The following is a 17,742-nucleotide window of genomic DNA, read 5'->3' as shown; positions in this document are numbered from 1 at the left end:
GGTAATACGCTAACAATTTTCGGTGAGGCCATTGTTGAAACCCCAAAAATCAATGGGTCGTGATAGCGACTTTGAGTGGTTTATATTATGTGTGTTATTTGTTATTTTTTTCTGTGGGAACGGTCACAATTAGCTTTTGGCTTTGTGACCCGCTCGGTCATCTCGCGATCGAAATCATTGTGCAAGTTTATGAGACCACTTGACAATCCTATTAAATAGTTATTAATTTTAACTTTTAATTTTTTAAATATTATATATACATATACATATATATAAATATATATTTTTAGTGTCTGGTTGCTAGACTGCTGCTAAAGGCGGCTTCCGCGTAGTGTCACATGATATTTTTAGATGTCGCTGTGAAGAAACCAAAAATAATTTCGAGCCATAGCCTTAAATACGAAGGAGCCCACACCGGTGCGCTTATGGCGATGAAGTGGTTAAAGATTGTCCTTCCCAGTTTGCCGCTCAACTTTCATGCAATATTTCAGCGTTTGAAAGCTTTGTGAAACCGCGTAAAACTAATAGGGAGCCAAAGACAAGGGGCGCTGTGAGACGCCCCCAATTTTCTTTTTTTGATTATTATATTGAAAAAATAACAAAAAAATAAAATGGCTTTCTTTGAACTTATAAAGCATTCTATATTCAACTCGACTTTAGTGAGTCTTTAATTAATATTATGTATTAGATGTATTATGAGCATTTATAAGGATTGTAAATAGGTTTTTGAGCTCTTTTTCCTATTATGCTGTAGATTAACATTAGAATAATATAATACTATGATTACTAACCAAATTAAATTAAATTGTAAAATCGAAAATGATCAGTAGATCAGTAGCTATTAAAATAGATATAAGATGTATTGTGAACATAATTTCGTAATAATAAAAAGCATTTAAAAATCAAAATATTCAACTTAATTTTTCTTCTCGAAGTAACAATACTGATTATAAAATATTATAATTTACGAGGAACGCAGGAAGTTGCCTTTCAAATATCAATGACTCACGAATAAAAATTGTAGAACAGTGAAATGTCTTCGGTGCAAATGGTAATTTGGAATTGTATTTTATATAAAATACCGTTGAAACATATGTATGTATGTATATTTTCATGGATTTGCTTGACGAAATTAAATATTTTAATCAGTATAAAGTTTTATTTTATTCAGTGTATAAAGTTTCACTTTCAATGTAACTATTAAGCAATTCCCACGATTAGACAATGTATACAATCAAGCACTCTTCGGTATTCGTGTTCGGCTCAAACGCAACTCTTTCATTTTCTTTTTGCGTTCACGCTGAGATCTGATAAGATTTTTTCTCACCTGTCACAACCCCATCGCGCACCGGCAAGGGGTTTGACGACATTTTTCCCATAGAAAATTTCCTAACAAGCATACATACATACATACATATGTCCCCTCCACGGGACAAACAATGGCAAACTGTGCCGGAACTCATTGACACTCACTATCCTGGATCTTTTTGATCGAGAGGCGGTCGTTAAACGCTGCCTCTCATCGCCTCTAATAATAGGAATTGAAATTTCTTTCACACGAACTTGCCACAAACTTGCGACCACAATGGCACTTTGCCCCCCTATTAAATGTGTACGATCTTGAAAAAGTCCTATACGAGCTCAACACACGACTCGATCCTTATTCTACTTCAAACTCATATATAATGTGTGTTGATGATTGAAAAGTAATCAATAAATGAAAAAAAACTACCGAAATATGTTTGTAATTAGTCATCTATCTTTTGCAAGATGAAAATCTTATATTTTTATCCACTTTCTTAAGTTCTTCCGTCCAACTTTTAATTCTGCCTTTTTTGCTTCCTTATAAGTGTTCTTGGGTACTATCAAACATTTATTTTTGTCTATCTTCCATCCATTCTTATAGCTGAATCTTTCTGTCCATTGCCATATAAATCTTTTTTACAATCCTCTTCTATGTACAGTGGCGGACTGGGACTGAAATTAGTGCATGCCAGGAGTCAAAGGGGGCCCCCACCCAGGGTTAAAAAAATTTGTCCCCCCCCCCCATATAACAAAATTTTTTTCTTTCCATAACGCTAAAAATCAAGGGCAAAAAATAAATAAAATTTTCAAAAATGGGAATTAACAAATTTAGGTACAAGAAAAATGGCAAAAGCAAAATAGATCCATAAATTACATTGTATATTTCGTTTTAATCCTTGTCATATAATGCATCATAAAAGAATGCGGCATAAAAGCGGCTTTTACTTTCAGAAAACAATCAGGGACGTCATTTCAGCTTTTTCTTGGGGGGACAGGCAAATATTGGTCAAATTGAATTTTTTTTCAAAAAATCTTTTTTATATCGGAATAAAAATGGAAAATATAAAATATGAAAAAATTAAGCTTATTTTTGAAAAAATAATTATAAAAAAATATTATGTAAAAAGCCAAAAAAGCGCCGCAGACGAAAATTTTTTTCCAAAAATCTTCACATGGTTAACAAAAATCGACCATCAAAATGTATCACTATATCAAAAAATATACGAACATTCGGAAAAATAAACGATACACATCTGTTTTTGAGACAAAATAAAGTAAAGGGGACCTTTCTAACGATTCGCTCCATGGGATGAACAATTTCTAAGAATGTTACTAATGGCATACCACTTAAAAACCAAAATATACTTGCTTCAAAATAATAAAATTTGGGGGGGCGAGTGCCCCCCCAAATTACGTCCCTGAAAACAAAAAATGCATAATATTTTCAATTAATGTTGATCGAAAATCAGGATTTTGGGGAGGGGGCCCCTATCCTATGTTTCTATATACATGGATTTGTCTAGATTAGGAATAGATTTAATATTCGGAAGCTGTTTAAAATTGTGTATTTAAATCTTACTATATCGTCGAAGTATAATCAAATGTTATTTTGAAAGTATGTATGAAGTAAATTTAAATCGCTGGTTGATGATGAATCGTCCTATCAAAATTGTTTTAAGCAATTCAGTTTATATTATTCACGGAAATTTGTTTATTCCCATTTTTATTTCAGTAGGTAGTTGTTACATAGGTATTGGTATATGCATAATATTGAGGTTGGAAATGGGCCCGGTAAAAGGGCCCACGCAAATGTTGAAACTTACATTTCGAGCCTAATAAAAAAGTTAACCGATCCTTGGGCTGTTAAAGCAGGCATTAGTTGTTTGTGTATATCGTAAGAAATTTGTTTTGTTGAAATACCCAAACTCTAGGTCCCAAAGTGCAATATCCTATAAATTTTTACACACGTGAAATAGTTAAATTAAAAAGTTATTTAATTTTACTGAGGGCCCATATTTTCTAACGGATAGTGGGGCCCACATGCCATCGGGCATGTACGCTTGTATGGCCAGTCCGCCACTGTCTATGTATGTATGTTTGCCTTCGATCGTTCGTCTGACAACATTTGGATTTGATATCCTACATTCCATTTTGCGCGGTTTGGTCAACAATATATGTATATTCAAATCAAATCCGCCAGTACGATGTTGAAAAATAATCGTAATAGACAAGTTTAAAAATGCTTCAATGTTGACCATCTTGACGTCTAATGGTAATTTGCCGTATTTATTTTTCTTTCCGCCACCCTCTCGCTTTGTCAGGTTTATATTGTTTAAACGCCTATAACTTTTTATTTTTCACACTATATATTATGAAATTTGCATTATTTCATTCTCAAATATATAATATATTTGCCACTTTGATACTATTCTTCATATACAATATGTACATTATACGTACTCAGATCTGTTTTCTTCTGCCTCATCTTCTTTTGTACTCAGTCGTTCGAACTATCCTTCCCCATTTATGTCTATAGCTCTTGTTTTCTATCAGATTTTGTAGTATTTAGTAACAATGCCCAATATAAGGTATATTTATACGTTCGCGTCTTAAAGATTACCGACATATTATTTTATTTTATTTTAATAAACATATACGTGTCTTCACAGGTTACCCCAATATGACACATAGTTTATATTATAGAATAATATAAACATAGACAAGAATATACATATAAGACACACATTATATAGGTATAATACCTATCTACATATGTATATATAATCATACATACATACATATAAACATATATAAAAAACACATTTCATATTATTTAAGAAACATTGATAACAATCTTCACATGCTACCCAAAATATTTAAAGAAACAAAAAAATAAGGATTAAAATAATAAAAAAACAGTAAAAAATAAAAATTAAACAAAATTTAATAGGTTCAAATTAAACTAAATTTCGTATCCAATATTCTATTATACGGATTTAAGTATATGTATAAGAAAAGCTGCATGGTTGTGAATTTTAACGTGTAGATATAACGAGCAACGTTGAGGAGTCATGGGTTCGGTCAGTTCAATGAGGGGTCATTGGTTTAATCTCTAGCCCGGTGTTGCTGGCCAGACCTCAGATATATGTGCTTCCAGGTCGATCGTTTTCCAATTTATCTGATTTTTGAAACGTTTCCAAACAAATTGGAAACCTATCCTCATTGTCATCAATATTTGAATATAATTTAAAATGATAATTTTATAAATTTATATAATGTACATATGTACACTGTATTCGTTGGAGGGGGGGGGGGGGGCTCATGTTAAGGGCTTTGAGGGTCAAATTCTTTGACCTTTAAAGCGGGCTTTAATAAAGCACAATGTAAAAATTTGGCGATAGGTGTCGCCTTGAGGCAAAACCCGTAATGGCGCTATAAATAATAAAAAAATGCCCCTCATTTTAATGAATTACATATGTGTTTGTATAATACTAATGACAAATATATATATATTTCATGAATTATTTGACGATGTAATTAGTATGAGTTTGAGTGTTGTTTTTGATGGCCGAATTTAAGTTGCTGTTCCGGGATCACCGTATAAGGAAAATTTGAATCCAGGCAAATATTATACAATCGATGACCTGTTTAAAGTGATCCCGGATAATCGTAAGATCATTGTATTTAAATGCGACAGTGTATGTATGTATGTAGTTTGTTTTGGCTCAATGATAAAATTCTATATCAGTACATTCGACTGTTGTTTTTACGAGCTACGTGCGTGGGCGAAAGCAGATGCATTCGGAAATCAGCTGTCATTTAATGCATAAAACATCAACACGTACCCAGAATCGTCAATCGAAAATTCAAAGGCGTACGTACGACTGAAGTACGATATGTATGTAGAAGTTGGCCCGATCTATATGGTTGTGCATGAAATTATACTTACCAAAAGCATACTTTTTACACAATGATAAATATAATATCGCTAGTCTGTGTGTCTGTGTATCTGAGATAACGCTCAGCGTACTATAATAGTCGTTTCGATTTGACATAGCTAAATCACTGCCAACAAAATGTACGAATATAATTACGAAAGAAAAAAACTTCTATATATATATGTATACTCTTTGCTACCAATGTTTCCTCTAGGATTAGCTTATATAATTACGAGAGAAAAAAAACTTCTATATATATACTGTTTGCTACCAATGTTTCCTCTAGGCTAATAGGCTTAGTCTCTGAGCATTTAGTGACATCTATTGAAAATTTATTTAATTAATTAATTATTTTTTCTATTGGTGTTTTATTTTGTTTCCAAGCTGAACCCGGCATGCGTTGCAATGCCACAATAGCGCATGCAATTCCCGTTCCCGTTCTTGTTCTCGTTCTCGTTCCCATTTGTCGGAAAAATGCAGCGAACTCATTTGAAATTATTTAATTGTTTATTTATTTTACCCTAACAACGCAGGTCGTGACGCTAAAACATTTGAAATTATTTCGTTGCAATGCCACTCATTCCCGTTTTTGGGCAATTTTTTTTTACAGTAAGCTTCCCGGTCATGCATACAACAAATTCTGAAAGTTCCATCGTAATTAGTTGAGTGGTTTAGGAGCCTATGTATAAGAGACAGACAAACAGACATTCATTTTGATATATATGTATGTATATAGATATGTAGGTAGGTGGGTAGCTTTTACCATTTTTTTTTTCATATTAAATATAAATATTTAATTAAATAGATCGAACACAGGACTGACACAATTCTTTTAATTTTTTTTTATTTAATAACTTAATATGCCAACACCCATGCGATTATATTTCATCGGGTACAACACTAATGATAAATATAACTACAAAAGAGGGTCAGCATTACAAGATATTACTTCGCATATATGCATGTATGTACATAGCCAGCAGCATAGCTCGGACGTTAAGCTTCTGCTTACCGTCAAGAAGGTGCCGGGTTCTATCCCTGAATGAAAATGAATTTTTCAGAGTATGCTGTTGGTCAGACCTGGATTTGTGACTCCAGGTTGATCGTTTCCTATCAGAGTTTGCCAATTTTCTCTGATTTCATTGTTGAAACGGTTCCCGGAAAAAAAAATTGGCTAAAAATCCTTCCTACCTACTATGTCACCACTATTTGAAATTTGATGGATGTACAATAAGAATTTATGTACAATTCATAGATGTCTCGTTAATTTGCGAGTTTTTTCAGTGTCTCGCAATTCAACGAATTATAATAAAAAATGCTGCATTTGTATTTGTAATTGGCCAGGAAGGCGCATTGGGATTTTCCTGTAAGGCCTTCCTGGTATATATGTAAAATAAAAAATAAAATAAATAAATAAATAAAATGTACATATATACCTGAATTACCTGGCAGCTTATAGATGGTACGCCACTGGTGACATATGATTTGCATGAACGCGTGGTCCCCACACGTACGAGTAAAAGAAAAACATTGAAAACACTTGTAACAATTTGAGGTGAGCTTGCGGTCGCGTGTCTTGCATATATTAAAATACTCTCAAATGTTGTTTACTACATAATATGTAGTCTTCAGAACAACTTACCGAGAAATCTCGATACTGTTCTTTATGGTGGGGTTTATTAAATTACGATCCAAATTGCGTCTGTGTAGAGATTTCAGTATTGAAATTTATATATTCAAGTGCTCATTCCGGTTCGTTCATGAACATATTAATTTGTCTTTACACGAACTATTGGTTTTAGTTTAAGGCTAAAAGTCAAAAGGTTCAAATATACTCACTAGGTGTCACATGAAACTTTAACTGTCAAAGCCTTTGCGGTCTCCGTGACGAGCCAGAATGTTAAATTACAGAAAACGCAAATATCGGTAGGCAAAGATCGAAAATCGAAAGATCTTAAGTCGAAAGATCAAAAAAAAAGGGTGCATGGTAAACGGTATATACTCACTTAATTTGCGCGAGCAGGATACAACAGGAACAAGAGGGACAGGCTTTTCATCCCGTATTAATGTGCGCGCACAGAATACAGGAGGAGCCTGTTCCTTTTGTTCCTGTTGTACCCTGCTCGCGCAAATTAAGTGAGTATGTACCATTTACCATGCACCCTTTTTTTTATCTTTCGACTTAAGATCTGTCGATTTTCGATCTTTGCTTTCCGATATTTGTGTTTTCTGTAATTTAACATTCTGGCTCGTCACGTAGACCCAAACCTTTGTTATGTCAAAACGCCAAGTATATCAAGTACGCCAAGGTAAATCTTATGGAAACCACATTACAACGTTGCTGTAATTCCCGTTCCTGCTAATATTAAAAATCTTGCAACCTAAGTTAATATATAGAGCAGTGATGGCGAGCCTATGACCTGTGGGTCAGACATTGACCCAAGAAAGCTTTTTGAATGACCGATGTGTTGACTCTTTGAAATTAAAAAAAAATACTAATAACGTTGAAAGAAAACTGTACCGTCTTGATATTTTTAAAGAATAGTTTTAAAGAAAAATAATATCACCTTACAGAAAATTGTTTCTGTAACAACAGACGGTGCTTCCAATATGGTAGGAAAAATATTGGTTTTATTCAGCAGCTTAAGCAAACTACATTGTTCGACACGAAAAATGGTTCAGAAATGGTTCAAAATGATTAATAAAACAAATTCTATTGATGGCCCCCAAGATTTGGGGGCCCAAGCGCAGGCTTATATGTAATTTCAATGTATGACAAACCCCCACTGCATACATATTATTACATTTGTTTTTTTGTACTTAATATACTTTTGGAGCCGACAATTTTAACGGTGAACCGAGTTGAATTAATGACAGATAATTATTCAGAGATTCGTCGTGAATGATGTTCGTTCGACGATAAAGTATTGAACGGACCCGCATTCGACATAAGCCAGCTTGTAAGTACGCTTGTTCGACAACGAATCGCCCAAAATAATTTCACCTCGTCTAATTTTCTCAAACTTTTCACAAATTGTGACATCTAACATGTTTCGTATATGTATACATAAACATACATATATCTATTTTAATTATTACCAATTTCAATACCTCAAAGGCTAAATACAATATCAGTGAGACAGCCCTACCGTATTTTTTTTATTTATTTTTTTATTCAATCAATCATGCACACTCGTCTTGTATGTAGATTGCTCCAATGCGACAACTGTACTATACAGTTCAAGAAACATCAATTATTAATACCTAATTATCATATCAAGCCAGCAGTATGGCTCGGAGGCTGCGTTTATGTTTAGCATCGAGAGGTTCCGGGTTCGATCCCGTGCTAATCTTTAATACTGCTGGTTAGACTTGGATATTCGTGACTCCAAGTCGATCGTTTCTTATCAGAGTTTGCCAATATATCTGATTTCATTGTTGAAACGGTTCCTCCATCAAATTGGCAAAAATCATCCTACCCGCTATGTCACAAATATCTGAATTTGATTTATGTACAATATGTAAAAATTGACGTACAAGTACAACGATATTTTGTAATTATTGATAGGTAAATATGATACAGTTTTAGACATTAACGGTTTTGTTATTTATATACATATGTATATATAGTAATAATTAACATACTATACGGGCTACAATATTCTACATATGCATCGACAATAAATTATTTATATAATAGTAGGCAAATATTTCCATTATACATGTAATTACGTGTATTTTATTTTATTTTATTTTATGAATTGAAAAATCAACATACAGGATGTACATAGATATGTATAAAAAAACAAATAGTAAATAAATAATATATGTAACATCCGAGTCCAATAATAGATTTTTACAAAAATGAAAAAGATAAATATAAGGAAAACAAATTAAAAAGTAAATAATAAAGGCATGACAAAATATGTAGAACATTGCATAATTAAACTATAGTATTAAAATATTTGGAAAAGGTTATAAAATATAATATAAGAAGAAATTGAAATTTACAAATATAAAACAAATGAAAAAGGTAAATACAAAATAAACAAATGAAAAGGAAAAGAATGAAAGCTATAATATGATTAAATAGCACATTACATAACTAAACTAAAGTATAAAAATATTGGAAATATTGGAAAAATAGAATAGGAGAAGAAATGAATCAATCGGTCAAGATTCTTTTGATGTTAGACCTGAATTGATGTAGGGAAATACCAAATAGATCAACCTCATTCAGCTCTCCATTAAACATACGATAAACGCGCTGCAGATAAAAATATTTTTGGGAATTAGTATTGAAAGGATCAAGTGAAAAGAGTGCAACGCGTCTAGAGTACCGAACTGGGATTCTGAAATTAACCTTATTCAGTAAATCAGAACAATCAAGGAAACCATTTATGAGCTTAAAGAAGAATATACCATCATTATGTCGACGCCTGACAGAAAGGATTTTTAAAATAAATATTTCCGACAATATTTCTAAAATATTGTCGGAAAACGATGGAAAATTCCCGCTTTTTAGCTGGAAGGCCTTAAATCTTGACGTGAGCTTTGATTCATATCTCGATAGTAGTCGTTCGGTGAGTGGTCGTGAATTACTGTCATGTTGTTGTGTATTTCAAGGCTTTCCAGTGTCTTCCACATCTGTCCAGCCAGACCAGTGCAACACCTGCTGCATCATTTGGTACAATCTTCACGCGATCACTACTCTAATTTGAATTTGACGCGATGCGTGCAATGACATCATCGTCGTACGCGCGCTTGCTAATTTTCGCATCACTATCTCTCGGCAAAATCTAAATCAATTTAACGTAACTTGAAACGGCTTTTATTTAAATTAAAACACGTATAAAGATCTTTTATTTAATTTTTTCAAAAATCAATGCTTCCGTGCGCTTTTTTCAAGCTGGAATAGCTACATTGCAATAACTAATAAGTAGTGAGTAGTAAGAAGTGATGGGCATTTGAATTTGTTAAAATCATTTTTGATGTATATATCTACAATAATAATATATATAAAAACGGACGCGATGTATGTATGTATGTGGATATGTGGCGGACGCGTCGACCAGTATGGACATTTCAAAAAAACAAATTTTAGGATGCCAGGAGTATACATAAGTTGTGCCTAGAGATCTAATATATAATTTCGAAAGAGACTTTGTATGTAAGTATGTATATATCTATATGTATGTAAGTATCTGTGGTTGTGAACTTCGTAAACAAAACAAAGTTTCTATGACGACAATTCAATTGGTTGAATATTATATTTTTTTCGATTCAAATAAATTTAATGAAAAAACAAATGAATATTTACTATTAGATTCGACATGTTTAAGCTGCTTATATTATAAACACTGAGCGAAGCCGGGTAAAACAACTAGTATTTAATAAAATAAATACACGTGAACGAGGCGCACAACCAATCAGTGTGAAGTGTTTCACGTGTACTAAAACGATTGGCTAATTAGAGCAACGATGATATATGCATTTTGACCAATGGGTGAATTTTAAGCATCCGCCATAGGTATTTAGCGTAACGAGGAGATGCAGGGAGTGGGGGCCTGAGCGTCTGACATGTGCTCCTGATATTGAGCGGCGAGCGACGTCAGGCCTAGCGACGGGTGACGTCAACATCAGATGCGCTGCGTGGTAACGTACACACATACACATATCCACAAAGACACTCCTATCTATATACTCCTGGTATTCTAAAATTTGTTGTTTTGCAATCTCTATTTTTTGTTCACGCGCCCGCCACAAACATACCCACATACATCGTACCCGTTTATATATACATATATTATTATGTATTTATAATTGATTTTATTTGATCTGTATAGTATTTTAGCGATCTTTATAAAAATTTACACAATATAAATCCACGGTTTTCTAATTGGGACCACCAAATTTAGTACACTACTAGCTGAACCCAGCATGCGTTGCAATGCTACAATAACGCGTGCAATTCCCTTTCCTGTTCTCGTTCCCGTTCCACGGATATTCAATTTTATAACCAGCAGCGTGGTCTAGTGGTGAATGTTGAACTATTTCGTACTTGATGTTACGAGTTCGAATCCCCGCTAAGTCTCGCTGTTGGCCCGACCTTGATTTGTCTAGGTCGATCGTTTCTTATCAGAATTTGCCAATTTTTCTGATTTTCATTGAAACGATTCCTGTAAAATTGGCGTTTCCTTCCCAATTTTCTGTTGCGAACCTTTAGTTATTGTTATATCTTAGGTTTCGCCATATTGCTCACCATAGATGTCTCTGTGGTTGTTTATCGAATATAAAATTCTTATTGTTACATGAAAGTTATTCATCGTTATTTATCGTATTAATACGATGTTTGTAAAATATGTATACTGACCATAGATGTCAGATATTTAGATTTACATGTATCTATGTAATAATTATGTGGACCAGGAAGGCGCATTTGGGGCTTACCTGTTAAGCCTTCCTGGTATATTTGTATATATGTATGTGAAAATATGTATGTAAAATAAAAATAAAATAAAATATATACATATGTATCAGTGGCGTGCGGTGACTTTTCAAACAAGGGATGCTGTCTCTTGTTTGAAAAAAAAAACCGACCAATTTATTTTTTAAAATTTTATTTTATTCTTCGTTCCTTTTTACAAAATTCATCGATAACCGCATCATAGAATTTTTTATTGTTTTTTAAATTTGACATTATTTTCTTTTCGATTGCAATTTTAGTAAGACCAGAGAGTCTTTCTTCACTTTGACTACTTCTGGTGAACGTTTTAATTCTTTTCATAGTCGAAAATGATCGTTCAGCCGATGCGCTCGTGGAAGGTATCGTACAAATTAATTGTATTAAACTAAATACTTGTTCCAAAACTTCTATTAGATCATCTTTCACAATTAATTCCTTTACGTCATTTATAGATTTCAAATGAAAATCTTGCGTTGAGTACATGTAAATTAATTCGCTTTTTAATTTCATCAAATCAAATTATTTTCCATAAGTTAGGTGGAGTGATTTAAATAGGATATCTGGAAAATTATTTTCATATTCTTTAAATTTTTTGACGTTAAAAAAAATTAAAAGAAATTTTAAATTTTCGATATCTCGAAATCGATTGGTTGTATTTACTGAAAGAGTTTCTAAAATTTCAGAATAGTGAAGTTTATACGTTGTTTTCACATCTTCTTCACATTCAGCATATTTTCTTTTTCTATTAAAATTTTTAGTTATTACTTTGTTCCACAATGAATCAAAATCGTCTTTTTTGTTATCTAAATATTTTACAAATTTTTTAATTTCACTTACGCAATACGATATGTCAAAGGTTTTTTTTTGTAAAATTTCAAATAAAAAATCTGCCGAATTAAATATTGCAGAAAATAAATGCAAATTGAAATTGAATTCAAACTCTTTTAAATAACGATGAAGGACTTCAGCATTTATGACAGCATCAGTATCCCATTCGTCTTCATCATTAATTATTTGATTAAATATTTCCATTAATTCTGTTTGATATTCTAATACCATATTTAAAATTTTGCTATTGTAGTTCCATCGTGTAGGGGCAGCAGTGGGAAATCGTTTTTTTATTTGACAATCGAGAAGGGAAATTCTTCTTGAAGACTTACAAAAAAAAGTTGAAAATGACAACATACGGCTGAAAAAACGTTTGCATCCGGATATATGGTTAACAGATTGCGACAAAACTAAATTCAATCTCTGAGCGTAACAATGGACAAATAAAGAATTAGGACAAATATCTTGAATTTTTCGTTGCACTCCATTATGCTCCCCGGACATTACAGCCGCTCCATCATACGTTTGTGCAATTAATTTGTCCAAACAACCAAATTCTTCCAAGGTCTCACGTATGTGCTGAAAAAGAGAATTAGCTGTTCTATTGGGACTAACATCGACAAATCCAACTAATCTCTCCTGAATTTCATTGTTTTCATCTACATATCTAAAAATAGTAGATAGCTGAGCTTTGCGACTGATATCTGTAGATTCGTCCACAATTATGGAAACAAATTTTGATGCACGTATTTCAGTTTTAATCTCATCTAGCAAGACTTTTGATATTGCGGATACCAAGTCATTTTGTATATGGTTCGATAATCCAGTAAACACCGTAGAGTTATCTAAATGAGTTTTCAATTTTATGTCTGATTCACTCAACAGATACAGCAATTCAATATAATTCCCTCTATTTTACGATTCCTGGTGTTCAAAATGTCCTCGTAAAGGTTGTTCTTGTTTTGCTAAAAAACAGATCGCGCTTATTAATTTCGACAAAATGTATCTATTTGCAGTAACTTCTTTGTTGTGCATTTCAATATTTGCTTTAAATTGAGCACTTAAAAAATTTTCTATACGAGGTCCCTTTCCAAATTTTTTAAATTGAGCAGCAGAACATATGTGAGCTTGAGAACATTCATGTCTCTTGCGCGATTTACTTAAATTGTTTAGGTCAGAAAATCCAAATTTACTCCAGACATTCACTTCTTGAGAAAATAAAATACATGGCCAACAGAATAATTTCGTTAAGTGAGCACATCCACAAATCCATGAAATTTTTTCGTATGTTTCTGTGTTAAAATACCTTTTAAATGTTTTTGTTTTAGACTGAATATTTAATATTGGTGTGGGTTTGGGGCTCTTAACAATAATCTCCTTTTCATTAAATGGGAGAGAAGCAAATCTTCTTTTCAGCACATTTTCAATTAAACAATTGCAATTATTATTGATCTCGACGACAAGTCCACTCTCATTGTTATTTTCGATATCCATATTAAAGGCAATAATGAAAACTCGTAAGTAGTGGAACAGTAAACTAAAAATAAAGTTAGACGAAACTAATTAAAATGAAAACTTAATTCAAAAGTAAAAAATAACCAACTTACAGTATAAATGATTAACTTCGTCTAAAGAAATGAATCGGCTAGCTTTTTGATAAATAACTTGGGGCGTAGCGTGCGGAAATATCGATCAACAGCGGCTTCCAAGTGAAACTCAATAGATAAGCAAACAGAGAAACCGAATCCACCGTAGAGGTTAAACAAGTGTCAACGCGTCCGCGCGAATAAGACAGCCTCATAGTGCGCATGCGCAAATGGGATCGGTATCGACTCCGAATCCATGACGCGGGCGCACTTCACTCAGCGTCTACTCGCCAGCGTCACTCGCCTGTGGCCGGCCGGCCGCCCGCCCGCCTATGCGAATCCTTAATAAAAATTATCAAAAGATCCTATATAATGCATCATGTAACAAAAAACACGTGATATGTGAAATATATATATATATATACTCATAAACTACATCATAATCACGTACATCACTAAGAATACATCGAAGCGAAATTCAAATATTTATTAAAAATACTCTTGGCTTTTTAAAGTTATAGGGGATGCGCCGCATCCACCGCATCCATGGACCGCACGCCACTGATATGTATAGATATATTTGTTGATGTACAGCCCCGAATGGTCAGTACATTCGAGTTGCAAGGTAGGCGTGGCGCAATTATTGTCACACTCGTGGCGTGATGCGTCGAAGGCGAAATGGGATAGCTTGACTTCGCGTCAGTAAAATCGTAATTATGAATATTATTATTAAGAGTTTTTTTCCCGTTTTTTTTTACAGTAATCTTCCCGGACATGCATACAACCGTAATCGGTTCAGTAGCTTAAGAGCCTATTCGAGACACACAGACGGACATTCAATTTTATATATGTAAATAGATATCACGATAAACTATATACTAGTATACTATATACTTAAACCATAGTTAGAATATAAACGTTCCGAAAATAATCTGCTTTCGTACCAACACTAGTTTTAAATAAAAATTTAAAATAAACTAGTCGTAGGCGTATTTTAATTAATCAAACTGGCGAATGATACATTTTCCTTATAACTATATATATTTTTTTCAATTCAATCAATCACGATACAAAATCGGATCCCCCACAATGCTCAGAGTTCGAACAAATTTGCTCACACCTTTTCTTTATGATTTGTGGTGACAATTCATTTTTCACAGTGCGATCTTGTTATCTGTTTATTATTGGGTAAAAGTTATGTCTCCTTTTTGCCGAATCAAGATTTGGATGTTCCGTTAGGATCGCAGCTGGAGCTCCGAATTCATTTTTTTTACTGTTACGACATGTTAACATGGGTTCATTTCTATGTATGTACTTTGCAGATTATGGAGTTTTGGATCGGAGATGATTTAGCCGAAATCAACGATAAGCATATTCAGAATATAAAGTATGTAAATGCTGTCGAAACACTATACAGAGATTTCAAAAGTGATTTATTGAAATTAAAAGCAGAGCGTTCGAACAAATCATCGATCGAAAAGCTGATCGCTACTGGACATTGCGACTTTAATGAATTGAGACAAGCTGTTAAATCGTTGTCACAACCTGCTGATACTCATCACGATGAAGAATCTTCAAAAATAGTATTTTACAGTCAAAAAAATAGTTTGAATGGTATTTTTTTTTATTTACTTATCATAATAGCTTCAATCGTTCAATAATATTATGATTTTATTTGTATTTTATTTCAGAACGTAGCAGTATTAATAATACGGATGGAAAGCAGGTTTTACTTGATAAGATTGAGAAGATAATTGAAGGTGTCATATCTGATATAGCAAATGATCAGTCGCCTAAATTTATATTGAGGAATCAAAGGCTATGGAATAACTGTATATTTAAAGAAAGGTTAATATTTTTAATGATCATTTAATTGTTTTTTTTTTTAAATGCTTTTTATTATTACTAAAGTATGTTCACAATACATCTTATATCTATGTATTTTAATAGCTACTAATCTTCTAGGTAGGTTTCTATTTTACGATTTTATTTTATTTTTGTTAGTAATTATAGTATTATATTATTCTAATGTGTAATTTCGAAAGAAGCTTTGTAAGTTTGTATGTTTTGGTTCGTAGAATCCGTGATATCGTTTTCGATTCCACTTTCAATTTCGATTCGTTTTTCAGTTCCGGATCCAGATTCGTTTTTCAATTCCGGATCCAGGTTCATTTTTCAGTTTCGGTTCCGGATTTCTTTTTAAGTTCCGGTTCCGGATTCCGGATTCCTTTTTCAGTTCCGGTTCCGAATTTATTTTTCAGTTCCGGATCCGGATTCTTTTTTCAGTTCCGGATCCCAACCTCTGTTTCAGTTTCGGAGCAGAATTTTTTATTTATTGCAATTTTTAAAACGTGTCCTTGATTAACTGTGTGTATGTAATCACATATGCACCAAAAATCCAAACTGTCATATTTATTTATTCTACTACAGATTTTATTTCCTAATTATAGAGTTACACTGAAGCCTGCGGTGGATTCAAAAATGTTAATAATTAGTTTTGAATATAAGAAATCTACAAGTAAGTTCTGTTTAATTCTACATCTTCTGTCGACCATTCACCAGATGATAATAAAGAATGTAACCTGTACAAGGAGGTAAAATATCATAATAAATATCACCATAGTTACATGCTATTTACATACATACAAATATAGTAAAATATATTTCATTTTAGAGAATTATATTATCAAAATGTAGCAAAAGTTAAAAATCAACGCTCCATTGATGTAGCTGTGAGCGAAATCTGTTGCTTGTTGGATACACCACAATGGGAATTGGGCATATTGACGACATCTAAAGGATTAATCTCTGGACCATTGGAAATCATCACCCACGAAGGACACAAAATAAATTGTCTAAATTCTGGAGGTTTATTTTTGTTCTATTTATGCTTTAAAAATAAATAAATTAAGTTATAGTGCTACTGATTATTACAATCCAGATGGTTGTAAATAAATCTCAAGAGCCTAAATCTTCGATATTTGAAACCATGACAAAATTTTATTTTTATTTTTAATCTATACTAGGGGGGTCTAACAGGTAACCCCAATTAGACTCCCTGGTCAGAAATATTATAAATTTAATACAAGTATTATATAAAGTAAATACATATCAATTAATACCCACAGAGACATCTATGGTCAAATTTGTTAAATTGCAGCATTTTTTTAAACAATTCAGTAAATAATTTGCAGCATTTTATAATATTCAGTGAAATTCGAGATTGCTGAAAACTCGAAATTTTCGAGAAAATGGGTAAGGTTGCTAATTTGTTGGAACCGTTTCAATGAAAATCAGATAAATTGGAACTGATTTATTTATTTATTTTTTACATATATACCAGGAATGCCTTACATGTAAACCCCAATGCGTCTTCCTGGACAATTACAAACAATGCAGCATTTTTATTACACAGCTCGTTGAATTACGAAACACTGAAAATTCGCAAATTAACGAGACATCTATGAATTGTACATAAATTTTATTGTACATTAATCACACTCAAATAGTGGTGACATAGTAGGTAGGAAGGTTTTTTAGCCAATTTTAATCGGGAACCGTTTCAACAATGAAATCAGAAAAATTGGCGAACGCTGATAGGAAACGATCGACCTGGAGT

General features: G+C 32.8%; 1 protein-coding gene across 1 annotated transcript in view; it reads left to right on the top strand.

Annotated features, from left to right (window-relative positions):
• mei-W68 (meiotic W68) overlaps positions 1-17,742 on the top strand; it is a 106,195-nt gene that overhangs the window by 87,379 nt on the left and 1,074 nt on the right. Inside the window, exons 3-6 of the mRNA XM_077444928.1 lie at positions 15,446-15,737; positions 15,815-15,971; positions 16,574-16,717; positions 16,798-16,991. Coding sequence (XP_077301054.1) covers positions 15,449-15,737; positions 15,815-15,971; positions 16,574-16,717; positions 16,798-16,991 — 784 coding nt within the window. The 5' untranslated portion in view covers positions 15,446-15,448. The remainder of the gene's footprint in view (positions 1-15,445; positions 15,738-15,814; positions 15,972-16,573; positions 16,718-16,797; positions 16,992-17,742) is intronic.

This window comes from Arctopsyche grandis, chromosome 13, assembly GCF_051622035.1.
Source record: "Arctopsyche grandis isolate Sample6627 chromosome 13, ASM5162203v2, whole genome shotgun sequence".
NCBI classification, from domain to species: Eukaryota; Metazoa; Arthropoda; class Insecta; order Trichoptera; family Hydropsychidae; genus Arctopsyche; species Arctopsyche grandis.
This window is presented reverse-complemented; position numbering and strand designations above follow the sequence as displayed.